The sequence below is a fragment of the Bidens hawaiensis genome, unplaced genomic scaffold, assembly GCF_021521415.1.
Source record: "Bidens hawaiensis isolate Kalapana, Puna unplaced genomic scaffold, B.hawaiensis_p1.1 tig00039211_1, whole genome shotgun sequence".
NCBI lineage: Eukaryota > Viridiplantae > Streptophyta > Magnoliopsida > Asterales > Asteraceae > Bidens > Bidens hawaiensis.
The window spans coordinates 93,113-108,767 of NW_027496908.1; the positions used below are offsets into that span (position 1 = coordinate 93,113).

The 15,655-nt window shown below is 33.3% G+C and overlaps 2 protein-coding genes across 3 annotated transcripts; one reads left to right on the forward strand and one right to left on the reverse strand.

Moving 5' to 3' along the window:
* The first annotated feature begins 5,312 nt into the window (after window positions 1-5,312).
* LOC143591098 (alkaline/neutral invertase C, mitochondrial-like) lies at window positions 5,313-11,190 on the forward strand. Of its 2 annotated transcripts, none has more exons than XM_077071410.1 (6): window positions 5,313-6,154; window positions 7,506-7,671; window positions 8,118-8,329; window positions 9,102-9,595; window positions 9,733-9,781; window positions 10,548-10,621. In XM_077071410.1, the coding sequence occupies exons 1-6, from the start codon at window positions 5,543-5,545 to the stop codon at window positions 10,563-10,565; spliced, it is 1,551 nt and encodes a 516-aa protein (XP_076927525.1). In that variant the 5' UTR covers window positions 5,313-5,542; the 3' UTR covers window positions 10,566-10,621. The 2 variants fall into 2 exon arrangements, with proteins under 2 accessions (XP_076927525.1, XP_076927524.1); XM_077071409.1 differs by lacking the exon at window positions 10,548-10,621 and adding an exon at window positions 10,691-11,190 and having other exon boundaries at window positions 5,314-6,154.
* A 375-nt stretch (window positions 11,191-11,565) lies between these two features.
* On the reverse strand, window positions 11,566-14,169 carry LOC143591100 (uncharacterized). The gene is made up of 3 exons (XM_077071411.1): window positions 13,838-14,169; window positions 13,575-13,701; window positions 11,566-11,951 (listed from the first exon to the last, which is right to left on the reverse strand). Exons 1-3 carry the CDS (start codon window positions 14,159-14,161, stop codon window positions 11,731-11,733), a joined length of 672 nt encoding a protein of 223 aa, XP_076927526.1. The 5' UTR covers window positions 14,162-14,169; the 3' UTR covers window positions 11,566-11,730.
* Window positions 14,170-15,655: the final 1,486 nt, after the last annotated feature.

Sequence of the window (15,655 nt, forward strand, 5' to 3'; positions counted from 1 at the left end):
AGTTAAGCTACATTATGCAAAGAATATAAAAGAAGAAACAATGGTTTTCAATCCGCTCGCATAATTTTTGGACCTTTTAAGTTCCCGATTAATAATTATTATCATGGGCTGGAATTTGGACAAAAAACGAATGAGATGTTTTAATTGGGTTGGAGTATGGTGCAATTTTTAAAATTAAAAAGGGCACAACAAAAAGGAGGGGGATTATTGAGCTATGGGGTTTTAACCCTACTGAACGGCAACAAGGGTTTTCAAGCCAGTGGGTGGTCGGCTGCTGTGCATGGAAGAAATCCAAAATTATGTTCAAGCAAACAAGAAGGGCATGATAGAAAAATATGGAGTTGGAGGTACCTTATTTCACTGTATCCTTAATTGAAAATCTCGTTGAAGAGCCACTTGACCAGATGGAAGATGACAAAGAGGAGGAGCATGCACCATCTTGGGAGGATGAGTTTGGTGATTGAGTTGGTGGGTTTACCAGTTTTTTAAGAACACGAAGAATTTGACCCTGCTGGCGATCTTATCTACTTAGAGACACTAATCATGGAGAAGCCAACAGTGAAGATCAAGCGTGCACCAAACGAAATAGAAGAGGAAGTGGCAACGGAGGAGGATCAGAATATGGTCGTAGTTGAGTCGCCTCATCATGTGAAGGTTAGCAGGTCTGTGGAGGAACTAGATAATGGATGGCCACCGAAATTGACAAAGCCACGGTAGAGGGTGCGGAAGTGCTTGGATCAACACGTTTTGAGGGTTCAAAAATGATTCATTAAGAATTATAGGACAACACTGAAATGCAAGAATAACCATTTTCCTTATTATATGCCACGTATTAGGTTTGGTCCTGGTAAGTTTAAGTATTGGTAGTACGACCCGTTTGAATGTTTTAAATTACTTTTTAGTTTCACTATGTGTTATTTATTTAAATATGTTGAATGAGCGGAACTAAATGAGTTAGATCGGGGTTGGATAAAAGAAAAGCCTCCTGATTGAGATTTCAGAAGCGAGTCCGGCTAAAGACTCTTCTGTAAACTTAGCACTTTCCTGGAGGCAACCCGGTAGTAAGTTTTTGTTTTTATTTTTATTTTTATTTTTATTTTTATTTTTGGGGTTTCTTGCTTTCTTGTGCTGGTTGTTTCTTGGTTTGCTTTCAGGTTGCTCTAGGGTATTCTTGATGATTCAAGATTTGATTCAAGTGTGGGGATGTCGGTGTCGCTTGCTTATGGATTGCTACTTTCATTCGTTAGAGCTACTTTCATTCGTTAGAAAGAATACTGTTGATATATGATTTTGTTCACGTTCGAATTGGAAGGCACGAGACACAACTCGCGAGGCAATATCGTCATATTTACCAGGGGAGTCTGTTCCACTTTACTTATAATTGAATGTTGCTTTATTTTTCTTGTCTTTTCCCTGTCTAATTGAAGAAAATGTGACATTTAAGTGTTGGGATGGGAAACTGACGGTTTTATCTAAAAATAAAAAAACTACGTTTTTATCTGAAAAAGAAAAAAAAAATCCAAAATTAAAAATAATAATAAATTTTTTTTTGAAAATATGTCCCAAATATTTAACGATTTTTTTGCAAATAATGGAATATGATAGAAAATTTTGAGATTGGTTTTAAAAACTACTATTATATATGAGATTAAATAAGATAACACACTAAGCTTGAAATGTGTCGGTATGCCCAACTAGCTTTGAAAAGTATCCCTTGAATATTATTAGTATACCTAATAGATCATAAACTTTGTGGGTTCTCATGTTGAGGGAGGATAGTGAAGCCGATAATTCAATAAGGCATAGGAAGTATTACCATTATCCGACTACCTTGAGGTGGTGAGAATTAAATGCACTTAAAATTAGCACACCACTCTGTTTTATGAAAGTAAATAACTAGTAGAGGTGTCCTGCCATTTCCACTTTTCATACGAGCTTAGAAAATAGTTATATATTTTAGGGTAAACGATTCCTAAGAGCACAAAATATTGTTTGAACAAAACGTAAAAAAAATGTGCAACTGTTTCCAAAAAATAAATGTAATGAAAAATGCCAAAGAAACATTCTCAAAAATAGAAAAAGAGGCCAAAGTACACATATTAGAGGGGACTGACAGTTTACGTGTTACCAAGGAGATGGTGACTCTGAGGATACACTATAGGGACTCGAGGTTTTTAGTCGATATATATTTTCTTAGAGAATATTTAGGACATGCTCGTACGACCTCACTTGACCTATCATCCATATTTCCATCTAAGTGTATTTTCTTCTTACCATTAAAGGGTTTTTGGCTTACGGTTATAGGTTGAACCAAACTATTTCAACCCGGTTTAAATTGTCTTGATTATGCTTGAGATGGAGGTAAGCAGATCGGTAGCTCTTTAGGTATGAGACCCATAGGTTTGTTGATATAACTCGAACTAATTAATTGTTAAACTTGATTGGTGACTTGATAGGCTGGTGGTTGGGTTTAAGTGGACAACAATATCGGCAATCGCGTTTTTTGCGTTTATCTGTGCTTAAAAGATAACCTGTGTATTTTAAAGATCGGTTTCGAATTATGATTTCGTTGCAAAGTACTTTTTCAGGGACGAAAATGACTTAAGTGTGGGGATATTTGATATGAGCTAAATTATATATAAAATACATAGATATTTTCTACACTTTTCCTAGTTCTTGAGTTGGTTTTTAATAAAATATTCTCGCTTCAGGTTCATATTTTGATTTTGTTGGTTTAAAAGACAATGAGCTAAAACATAGTATTTTTATACTAATCTTGAGACTAGCGAATAAAACTTTATAAAATTAAAACTAGAGTGGAGGTTAGGTTAGGTTTTTTATAGACCGCATTTTGCACATCAACAATCATTAGGGTTTATAGAAGGTGTCAGGTGTGCCTATTTAAGAAAAGATTATGTCACATTTATTGCGACACACCTGAGCAAATATTGAGTAATTTGACGGCTAACAACTTTCTTGTAAACGGAATATTTAGTACGGAAAGCAGCCTCACACTTAACATTCCACCTAGAAACCCTAATAGATTTTCATTGTATTCTTAGATAATATTAATGGAAATCTTTTGAGTAACTTGTGCGTGTTTGTTATATTTGTGGCTGTCCAGCAACACCTTGAATATCATTGATTCCGCTTTTGATGTTCATTGGACTTTCACACTAGCATCCTTCATAATCGTCTTGTCAACACATTGTTGTTGGTTACGACATTGATTTTGTGATAGATCGGTCCTGACATAAGAAAGTTTTGTTGATATCCTAAAGGTATCATCTACTCGCTTATCTTCAATTATCCAAGATGATAACCTGCAACATGTATGAAAATAATTTTGTCAACACACAATGTTGGTGACAAAAACACAAATTTAATACATATAATAATGAAACCAATTCTTATGCGGAAATATAACTACAACAATTAAATTGTAACAATACTAATAATAATTCCGTTCATCATGACTCTAGGTCAAGCTACTAAGATGGCGTAAGATCTTACTAATAAGGATGAGGATGAGGCCACCAACAATAACACATAAACAAATAAGCACCTTTCATGTTAACAATTAATTGAGTAATACACGAAACACATATATTAGAATTGCGTTTGAGGATGTGAAAACAATATCATTGAGATTTATATGATACACATTGTCCCCGAAATAATAAAAACAAAAAGGGGATGTGATTTACTTACCTTACAAATTGGCGAGTGAAAGGAAATAAGAATATATAATAAACCGACTTAAGCAAGCTAACCAAACCGAACTTGATGATTTCCTAAAAATTAGATAAATATTCCAAAGTTAAAATAAAACTAAAACGAAGCAAATTTAATAATAAAATCTAAGTTTAAACTTAAAATAAAGGAAAACGAACTTTAGATGAGTGTCCGGTTCGTAGTCAATCCGGATGTCATTATGAGGTAAAAATTCGGGTCCAACACGTCCAAAACATAATTATAAACATAAGTTATTAAAAAGTCAGAAGCTAATTCGGGTCAATTGTTAATAAAATTGAAAAGCCCCAAGTTAGTTCCAACATAAACCCTAGTTTAAGATTAATGAAATTGACCATGAAATTCCTCTGTTCGTTTGAAATTAATTGAGGCCTTTCATTATAGGGTTCATAAGAATTCTTAAAAATACAAACTTACCGTCAATTGATTAAGAAAATAGAAGAAATAGAGATCTTGAGAGTTATCGACTTCCAAAAATCAAAATGTCTTGAACTTGAGATTAAAGCACTAGATGCGGATTTTGAGAGCGTATTGAGTTGAGTACGTATTTTGCAGAAGCTAATAGGTGTTTATAAATGAATAAATCAACTTAGGGATCAAGAAAACATTCAAATTAAAGGATTAAGTTTTATCACTTAACCATACTTATCACAAATGTTTAAAGAAATTTAAGAATTGAAATAGAGTTTGGGGAAAAAGTATGGGATCATACTTATGTTATACAACTATAATTATCAAAAGATACAGGAAAATTAACAATACAAGATCAAAATCTGTTTAAACTACCCATAAACGAGCTGCACTTGAACCAAAACGAACTAGTTGGTGTAAACTGGGTTAAACTAGTTGAACACAAACATGCTGATTTGTCACAGCCCCTGGTTTCGGTTTTGACAAGAATGGCCCCTATAGTTTGAATCTTGGTCCTTTTAATGCTAAACTTGATATTTAAATATACATAAACGAGTTGTAACGAAACCAACACATGACAAATGAACAAACTAACTTTTATTAATATACTCAAGGCCCGAATTATAATTCAGGTCGGGTACAACGAAACCGAGAAATCACGAATGTTACATAAATAAAGTTCAAATTTCCATCGGTTTTAACAAATACCTTGGCCAGACGTTAAAACAAATTATTTCAGAATTCACAAACAAATTTAATCGGATGATACTCGGTCCTGAACCATTCATTCTTAAGTGGGTATTTAAATTTTTTTTTTAATTTTGATAGATCATCTTAGGAATTGATTGGTTAAATAATTATTTTAAGGATTTTCCTTAATGTATAAATCTACATCTAAATATACCAACAAGAAGATTTTTTTTTAATGAACGACAAACGAAAACAAATATATATAAAAAGAGAAACCACACATTATAATAACTTGAAGAATTAAAAGAAAATGTTGAAAAAGACATTAAAACAATAACACACGTGATGCCGTGGTAAAGTACACAACTTCTAATGTCGTGTCGTGTCCCCTCTCATCACCACTTCCTGGAAATATCCTCTCACTTTGTTTTGCCTATAAATATATACAAATAAATATAACCTCCTGCTGCAACAAATCAATCCCACACAGCCAACAACTTTGGATCACAAACAAATCAAATCATTCGTGTAAGTCAGATCTCTTAGCTATTCTTGAAGCTGTATATATCATCATAGCATAGCCTCTCTGTTGATTCAATCTTTTTCTGAGTCCAACAGATCTAGGATCAGTTACAGATCTTATAACTAGATTACCATCATTACATTTATTATAACAATAGCCGCCAAAATGGTTAGTTACACCTGTGTTGCCATATCCACTATTAACCCATGTAGGATCTTACTTACTTACAAAAGATCCTCGCATTTCGCGTTGAAATCTCGAGGATTTTATATCCGTAATTCGAATCAGAAGGTTTTTAGTAGTTCTGATTCGGATCAACATTTGTTAAATGATAGGAGATTCAGTAGGCTTGTATGTAAAGTGGCCTCGGATTATAGGAGGAACCATTCGACGTCGGTTGAATCACATGTTAATGACACAAGTTGGGAAAGAATTTACATTCAAGGCGGGTTGAATGTGAAGCCATTGGTGATTGATAAGGTTGAAAGTAATGAGGAAATTGGAGATAAGTTGTTGGATAATACTTCTTTAGATGTAAATGTCGATAGAAATGAGTCTGAGATTGACAAGGAAGCGTGGAGGTTACTTAGAGGGTCGGTTGTTGATTATTGTGGAACACCAGTTGGGACTATTGCAGCAGCCGATCAGGGGGATAAGTCGACATTGAACTATGATCAGGTTTTTATTCGTGATTTTGTTCCTTCGGCGCTTGCGTTCTTGCTTAATGGAGAAGGAGATATTGTCAAGAACTTTTTGCTTCATACTCTTCAGTTGCAGGTAATCAATCACTTGTTTAGTTATCTGTTGTATTGTAGTCACATAATATATAACTTGAAACTTGTAACGTAAGGTTTTTAGAGCTTGTTTGGTAACACTAATTTAACATGTGTCTAAAGAAGGGATGGATTTACAACAACCTATAACTATGACCAGAGAGGACATCTGTTTCTTTCTTGTAAGATCACTGGGACGCGTATACTTTCAGTTGTTTCTTGTAAACGAACCGAACATATGCGAGCGCGATGTGTTCAGACATAGTTTCTTGTTTGTGTTCATTCCTGAAGAGAATGAGTGTGTTCGTTTATATTTGTTTGTTAATGGTATAAGTGAACGGTTCATGAACATAAATAAACACAAACACAAATGAACAAACATAACTGAACATAGAACTAGACTAACTAAAAGTAAACACTGACTAATAGTAAACACGAAAATCTATATGTTGGACCTAAAATAATAATAGAACTAGACTAAATTGTAACTTGTGATATTTTAATTTCTTAAAACTAGACTAAACTGTAATGCCCCTAAATTTTTTAAATGAATGTGTAAACAAAAAACATAATGAACGTAGTAAACGAACAAACATAAACGAACTTAAATTAATGAACAAGACATGTGTTCAATTAAATGAACAAAAATATTTGTTCATGTTTTTTTGTTTATTAAATAAACAGCCATAAACGAACTTCCCGCCAAATAGTTTACTGAACAGGCCTACTTGTATGCAAAATGCAAAATTTAGGTACCAAAAGCTGAGCCTTCATTGATTTGAAAGTTTTAGCTTTCTGTATATATTGTTCGTTTATACTCGTTTATTCAATAAACGAACAAAAACATGAATTCTTTATGTTCGTGAATGTTCATTTGAATTCTTATATATTCGTTCATTACATTCATTTATGTTCGTTAGTTTATGTTTGTTTAAGTTCGTTAATATATTCATTTATATTTTTAGTCTTGTTACAATTTAATCTAGTTTTGATAACATTTTAGGCCCAACACATTGTTGTTCACATTTACTTTTATTTAGTTTAGTTATGTTGGTTCGTTTATGGTCGTGAACTGTTCGTTTATACTGTTAACGAACGAACACAAAACACATTTCATTTTCTTAACGAACTAACATGAACAAGAAAACTCTGTTTGTTTAATTGTTCATGTTCGATCGTTTTTTCATTAAAGTTAAAAGAACGAGCATCAACATGCTCCATTCGTGTTTGTTCGGTTTGTTTACAAATTACAAGTCTTTTTTTGATTGTTTTCTAGCTAATTCTGGTGATATAGTGATTCCTTGATTGTTTTAGTTTAATCATTCATCAAGTTTGAGAATTTCTTATGTTGACAGAGTTGGGAAAAGACTGTTGATTGTCACAGCCCCGGGCAAGGGTTGATGCCAGCTAGCTTTAAAGTCCGAAGCGTGCCTCTTGATGGAAAACCGGGGGAATTTGAGGATGTTCTTGATCCAGATTTTGGTGAATCAGCAATCGGGCGTGTTGCACCAGTTGATTCTGGTAAGCTACTACTCACCATGCTGTAATATTATCTAGGTTACAAACTTGAAAATTTTCACTTACACCCAAATGTATAAACCCTATTTTTTTTATTTGGATTATGATAGACATGGGGCGATAAGTCGATAACCAAGATGGGCATATACGAAATTTTAAAGTTAGAAAATAAAAAGAGTTAAAAACATTTAAGAAATAAAAACGAAGTTATAGATAGGCATATATGAAATTGTAGAGTTTTAAAAATAAGGGTAAAATGGTCATTTATTAATTTATTTCCAATGAATTTGGTATATCTTATATTTTGAGTACTTGTAAGGGTATGTATGATATTTTCCAAGTTTATAGGGGTATATATACCCTTACAAACTTGAAAATTTTCATATATACCCAACCTTTACGTAATGATAATTCAATCCATTTGACATTGAAGTTGACTTGTTGAGCAGGTTTGTGGTGGATAATATTGTTGAGAGCTTATGGGAAGGTCACAGGTGACTACACTTTACAAGAGAGGGTGGATGTTCAAACAGGAATTCGGTTGATACTCAAACTGTGCTTGACTGATGGTTTCGACATGTTTCCAACTCTGTTGGTGACTGATGGATCTTGCATGATTGATAGAAGGATGGGTATTCATGGCCATCCTCTTGAAATTCAAGTAATTTGTTCTTTATAGAAATTATTAAATACTGTATTTGCTTACATTTTTAAAAAAACTAGTGGGATTCCCTCACGTGTTACAGCGGATATTTGTTGCACGGGCAAATTAGGTATATACATAAAACATAAAATAATGGTTAATAGGGTACCAGACCTTATCAAATAATAGTTACAAACATAAAGTTGCAAGTTACTACTTTGGTACCATTAGTGTAAAAAATACCAATGTGTATTAAATATTAAGAAGTTTATTTACAATTTTTAAATTACACAAGTTTTCTCGCGTAACCCATTAAATAAAGTCGTGATAAAATAAATGGTATGGACACGTTTTACATAGATTGAAAACCATAAAAACGAGTAACCGATATCGGTCTTGATAATACCGACAGTCCGACACTGGTACCTATGTTCTTCAGTCGGTATCGGTTGCACTCGTCATGATACCGGCATTTGGTATTATTTACAATACTACAAATATGTTTTGTTTTCAAATACAAACTACGTTTTAAAAAAAAATTCACATTCAAACATTAAAAGGGGAAAAAGAAAGTAATCACAACCATGTATTTATTGTTTTTTTTTTAATTTAACAAAACACTAGTTATTTGGGAAAAATAAAGTTATTAAAAATTAAATGATTTAAAAATGTATATTATTTATAGTTTAAGTGTGAAATTGAAAATAAAAAAAGGAAAAAAAAACTATATTAAGTTAGTTTTATAAAATGCATTAAGTTTGTATAAGTCATTTTGACTTATGGATTACAGGCTCTGTTCTACTCTGCATTAAGGTGCTCACGAGAGATGGTGAGCGTGAACGACACAACAATGGATCTAGTAGCAGCCATCAATAACCGGTTGAGCGCTCTGTGTTTCCACATTCGTGAATATTATTGGGTCGATGTGAAAAAGATTAACGAAATTTACCGTTACAAAACCGAAGAGTACTCTACTGATGCCATCAACAAATTCAACATCTATCCGGAACAGATTCCGTCTTGGTTGGTAGACTGGTTTCCAGAATCAGGTGGCTATTTTATTGGCAACTTACAACCCACTCACATGGATTTTAGATTCTTCACTCTTGGGAATCTATGGGCCATTGTTTCATCATTAGGTACACCTAAGCAGAATGATGGAATATTGAACCTGATTGAAGAGAAATGGGATGATCTTGTGGCAAACATGCCTTTAAAGATTTGTTATCCTGCACTCGATAATGAAGAGCGGCGTATAATTACTGGAAGTGATCCGAAGAACACGTATGATTCGTTGCTTGAATTTATTTGTTTTGGTTTTTGCACAATCTGTTCTTTTTTTCTAAAGGCGAATTTCTTTTAACATTTTTCGTCTGTTACCCTCACAGTCTGTTCTTGACTGGTGTGTCTTTGTTTTGCAGCCCTTGGTCATACCATAACGGTGGATCCTGGCCTACGCTTCTTTGGCAGGTATTCGTTACATACAAATGCATTACTTCATTATATATATGTGTGAGTATATTTATATATATATATAATACAATTAGCAACTAGCTATGAATAGTAACTATCTTAAGTGTTTTTTTAGTAATATTTTATTTATTATGTAATTTGATTTTTCTTTAATAACTTTTGTTTGGTAACTTTTACTAAAATTCTAAATACACATTTAGGTTTAATTTTATTCTCTTCTCAACATTATGATACATTTAATATGAAAGTAATTTCAAATTGCTAAAAATGTTTTTGTATAAATTTTTAAATTTATTAAAGAAAAAATAACCTAAGATAATTAAACATTTATAAAAAAAATAAAAAAAAAATTAAATGTATTGTAAAATTAAGTAATTTTTGGCATCGTAAACGACTCTCGCATTTGTTTGGATTGGTAACTTCGATGAAATATAATTATGTTACTAGGCTACCTGGTGACGCATACGATTTTGTATTTCACGTTTATGTACCATACCAAGCTAAACCGATACCGACCGAAAAACATCGATAAGTGCTTCATATTCGTTTTGATGGTTTGGTTTCTGGTTCGATAATATTTCGTTTATCATTGGATTTGATTTTTTTTTTTAAACTTGCATTCAAAAATTTTATTTAAAAAATTTATGTATGCTTTATTATTATTTTTATTTATTATTTATTTTGTTTTTTTTTTTTACATTCTCATATAAGTTATATAATGGAGTTGTATTTAAAATAAAGTATTTTTACCGAACCAATACAGATCAAACAACACATTTAAGCTTTGATATAAATTTTATTCAACAGCAAAGCGCCACGACGCGCGGGCATAACCTATTGCTTAAAGTACACTTTGGTTTTAACTTTTGATGTTAGTGAATGCCGCATCTTTGTTGTTTTTCTCAGTTCACTCTTGCTTGCATAAAGATGAAGATGCCAGAACTTGCAAGGAAAGCAATTGGGGTAGCCGAGAAGAGGCTTTCAACGGACAAATGGCCTGAATATTATGACACAAGATATGGAAGATTCATCGGGAAGCAATCCCGGCTTTATCAAACATGGACGATTGCTGGATTTCTGACGTCCAAGAAGTTATTGGAGAACCCTGAGATGGCATCAAAGTTGTTTTGGGAAGAGGATTATCAACTTCTTGAGAATTGTGTGTGTGGGCTAGGTGGTGGAAAGCACAGGCATAAGAAATGCTCTCGATCTGCACCACCATCTCACTGTGTGGTTTAGAAACCATCTCTAACTTCGGATAAACTAAACTTGTCTGAGTTAGTAAGCTTGTGTGACTTAAGGGCGTGTTGACTAGTTTCATAAATAAGTTACCATGTACTAGCTAGCTTAATGTTACATGCAGACGATTGGTTAGCTACATGTTAATTGTTAACATTTAATATTTAGGCTCGTTTAATTTAATGTATTTGGATGTTTAATTATCAAGGGTGAGCGCTTAATGTATAGCATCACACTTGTATGTGTGTGGATACTGTTTTGGGCATTTACATATTTAATTTTTGGATTTAGCATCGATGTCTTAATGAACGTAACATATATCGACCAAATTCGCATTGTAGCGCAGTGAACTTCGTTACCTTGTTATAGGAATACAACTTGTTCACAACATAAAAATACGGGAAAATTACTCTTGTGTGACTTGATTTAATGAAAAAAAAATTAACCGCGTTAAAGTAAAAAGTAAACATGCAAAATTTTGAAATGAAATACAAATCCCATAAATATTAAGGTATCTACGTTGAAATTTGGTAAACAAAAAAGGATAAATTTGTAATGTACTCTAAATTTGATGTTAAAAACATGTCACATCCTTAACCCTAGAAGATAATAATAGATCCCAACATATAAAATATATCTTCTCAAACAACAAACTACAAGTTCAAAACTAGAGTACATAAAACACCATTATAACAAATTTCAAGAAATCAATCTCCAAAAAATGCATCAAGAAGACTGTTAGAAGAATCAGTTCCTTCAATATCTTCAAAAAAGCCGTTTTTGGCATCATTTTCTCTTTTAAGCTTGCGTTCTTCAGTTACAGATTCTGCTGTTTCGGTGCAGAAGTTACGCCCTACCTTATGCACCGGTCTTTCTGCCACAACAAACTTGTTCCCATCACGGGTTCGTTCAGGGAACCCTGCCCACACTGAAGTAATAGAATAAATCATCCATCAAACAGTATAATTTTGCAATGCTCAAATGCAGATAAATAACTAGAAAGATGGAAACTTATTAAAGTGTTTATTTGGTAATCAAATTGTTTATATTCGTTTTCTACAGAAAATAAAATAATTATAATCTGACAAGACAGGAACATAACAAACATTTTGTGGATTTGGTTTAGTCTAAACGGGTTTGGGTCAGTAATCAGTTTATGGTTGAACCCTATAGCATGCTTAGCTAAACGCCATGTTCGGGTCAACCTAGCAGGTTCAAACATAATTGGCCAGCTTAGTTTTTAAATACCAGCTTAGTTTTTAAATATAAAAAGTATGTGTTTTATGTCATATCTTAAACCAATTAGTTTTATAAAAACATTAAAAGATGAAAGAAGAAATGGGGAATAAATATTTATAGTTTGAACTATAAACGAAATTATTTTAAATACAGGCGTTTTTTCTTCATAAAATTTTTATTTTTTTAAATAACAATAACTTTTGGTTAAACGAGACATATTCATGTACAATAATGACTAGATATGCATTCATACAGCAATTGTTATTTTGGGTTAATCAACAAGGGATCTTGTTTATATAGTTAATTAGTTATATAACCAGGTTTATATCATTGCATAATTTTTTGTTAAAATAATTCACAACATTTGTTATGTAGAACTTTATTTAAACATTTATCAAACAACCATTTTCCATCACAGAGGGTTAAAGCAGTAAACTTGGATCATTCAAATTATCAAACAAACATTTAGATGTAACCGTCATCTCATTATCAACAAATAAACAAACAATCGTTCATTTAGCATTGTACTCTAGATGAACAAATATATTCGGTTAGGTTGCGATTATGCGTACTCCTAAGTGTTAGTATGAAGTTCATGGTAATAACTAAGATCCTAATAATGGTGTAAGAAATTGATAAGGTGTGAGCCAAGCCGCCCATGATCAGCTTACTGAAAGCCGGATCCAGCCAAGCTTAGACGAGCTCAAGTTTACACTGGGAGCTCATTTTACAAAAAAGAGCTTGAGCTCGAGCTCTCTTAAGTTAAACAAAGTGAGCTCGTTTACACCGCCAATCAATATACAAATTGTACCTTCCCAATTTCACCATTGCTGACGCAGCTATCCCAGTGGGTGACGCCTTAGGCAAACTTATTTAAACTAGGGTATACTTAATTTATACAGGCTTGCCCGTTTAGAAAAACCAGGTTATACTTAATTTATACAGGATTGCACGCTTAGAAAAACCTGATACAAATTTATACAGGATTGCAAACCTATTGGTAGGGTTTTGGGAGTGTAGGATGTAGGCAAACCTTACGGAGAGACCCCTGACATCACACCAAACAAACAGTTTACGAACCACTAGAGCTAAAAATATATATAAATAAAGATCTACAAAAACAAATAACAAAAGACAGGGTGTAAACGAGCTCACCTTGTTGCATAGCATCATAAAACAAATATTAAGGATTATAAGACCACACAAAAACAAATATGCTGGAAAAGGTTCATATCTTAAAAGTCGTTAACCTTAATCCATCCTACGTATCCACAAATCCCTATCCCGCTGAAGATGCGGGTAGAAAAAGTACCTGCAAAGTGATGTAGAATGATGGAAGCTGCAACAGTGACATTTAGAGAAGCTGTTCCGCACCCATATTGAGGTATATAAACAAAATAATCACAAAATTCACATTCTTTAGCAGATAATCCGGTACCCTACAAACAGATAACAATAATCATGAATAAGTTAAGCAATTGATGATAATGATAATAACGATAATGATAACAACAACAACAACAACAACAATAATAACAATAACAACAACAACAACAACAACAATAATAATAATACCTCGTTGCCAAGAAGGAAAGCAGTGGATTTAGTAAACGGGTGAGAGGTTACAGAAACAGCGTTATGAGTAATCTCAACACCACAAATATCACAATCTCTATCTTCCTTGAGGAATCGACGAGCGTCAGAGAGCGAGTAGAAATGGCGGAAGCGGATGTGAGAAGTGGACCCGTGGCTGCCGAAGGAGTTGAAGTCACGGCGCCCCACAAGGATCACCTCACAAACTCCAAATGCGGTGGCGCTACGAGCTAGTGTCCCAACATTGTGCCTCTTTGCTATGTTGTGAATCACTACGTAGCTCTTCAAACCCAATTCATCACCCATTCGATTGATTGATTAATTTGACCAACCCTAAACCCTCTTGTCTTATTTATTGGATTACTTTTCTACTTTCACACCTTTGTGATTCATCTTAATAGCACAACTAGCGATGAGATTGGGAACATACCGGTACCGACCGGTTTCGGTCTCGAAAATCACGGATTCTTGGTATCGGTACCGAAATATTCGGTTCGGTATCGGTACGGGACCGGGACGGTACCGATATTTAAGGTAAAATTTCGGGAAATACCGGCGCCGTACCGTACCGGTACCGAAACTCAAAACGGTTGGTACCGATTCGGTACTGACGGTACCAAATCGGTACCGATTTCGATACCGGTACCAACCGGTACCAGTCCCGAATTTTCCCATCCCTAAGCATAACGGTCCTTTCAATTGTTTTCATGCCCACAAATTTTTACAACTAAACCCTAATGGTTATCTACTATTATAATAAACAAAAATGATGTTTGTGCCACATGGTATCTAATTGGCCTATTTTTGTGACAAGTGGCACACTTATCTTTTAACCTTTAATTAATTTCCAATTTTTCTAACTTAAAAAATCAATTAAAACCTTCCTTAACAAGCCTCATCTATGTATCACATCAGAAGTTCCAAACTCTAATGAGATAGAAATCGGCGTTCAACATTGTTTGCACACCAAATTTTTGATCTTCAAATCGCTATCTTTTCAAACCATGCATGTTTATATTGTTTTCATTCCCCAAATCCCTATTCCATTAATTTCATACCACAAGTCAATATTCCATTAATTTCATACTCCAAAGTCCAAATCTTTATTCCAGTCGGTTATCATATCTTTATTTCCTCCCAAATTCCTATTCCGATTGTATCCAACACTAATACTACCCCAAATATGTATTTTCCAATTGAAGCATATGATAGAAACCGATTATTTATTCGATTAACGCCTCCATAAGTCGATTTATTGTTTGTTCACTTTTGAATGTGATGGCCTTTCCAAAAACTAATTGGAAAAGGGCGTATGCGGCTGTTCATTGTTTATTAAGCAACATAAATTAGTTTGTTTTTACTTCAATTACTGGGTCGATTGGTTCTATCATCGGGTACTTGAATGATGAAAGATAATTTAATCTTACTGTCATATACACATACACGTTTTTGATAGATCAATGAGGCCAAGTTTTTTCAGAGTTGTTCTTCATCCACACAAAAATTAGCTCGTAAACATCTTTTTTAGTTATTATTTACTTTATACAATTTTTTATATGAATGAAAAACTTGGATTAATTATAACTATTTATATTTAATTTTGGTTTTACGGACTAGATATGCATAATTTTCTAATCAGTATAACAATTTTCAAAATAATTATTGTTGTATTTGTTAATTTATCAATTAACAATTTTGAGTTGATCTATACTCATAGTATGTTGATAGAAGTTTTTTAATTGTGAAGAATATGTGAGAGAAAAAAGTTAATTGCTTCACCGGATCATTGGATCTAAGTTT

Excerpts from the sequence above, each read along its gene's own strand:
- LOC143591100 (XM_077071411.1), bottom strand. The coding sequence starts at position 14,161 with ATGGGTGATGAATTGGGTTTGAAGAGCTACGTAGTGATTCACAACATA. Across the intron at positions 13,702-13,837 it reads CTTTCCTTCTTGGCAACGAG|GGTACCGGATTATCTGCTAA; the intron begins GTATTATTATTA and ends ATCTGTTTGTAG. Across the intron at positions 11,952-13,574 it reads CATTCTACATCACTTTGCAG|TGTGGGCAGGGTTCCCTGAA; the intron begins GTACTTTTTCTA and ends CTATTACTTCAG.
- LOC143591098 (XM_077071409.1), top strand. The coding sequence starts at position 5,543 with ATGGTTAGTTACACCTGTGTTGCCATATCCACTATTAACCCATGTAGG. Across the intron at positions 7,672-8,117 it reads TGTTGCACCAGTTGATTCTG|GTTTGTGGTGGATAATATTG; the intron begins GTAAGCTACTAC and ends CTTGTTGAGCAG. Across the intron at positions 9,782-10,690 it reads GGCCTACGCTTCTTTGGCAG|TTCACTCTTGCTTGCATAAA; the intron begins GTATTCGTTACA and ends TGTTTTTCTCAG.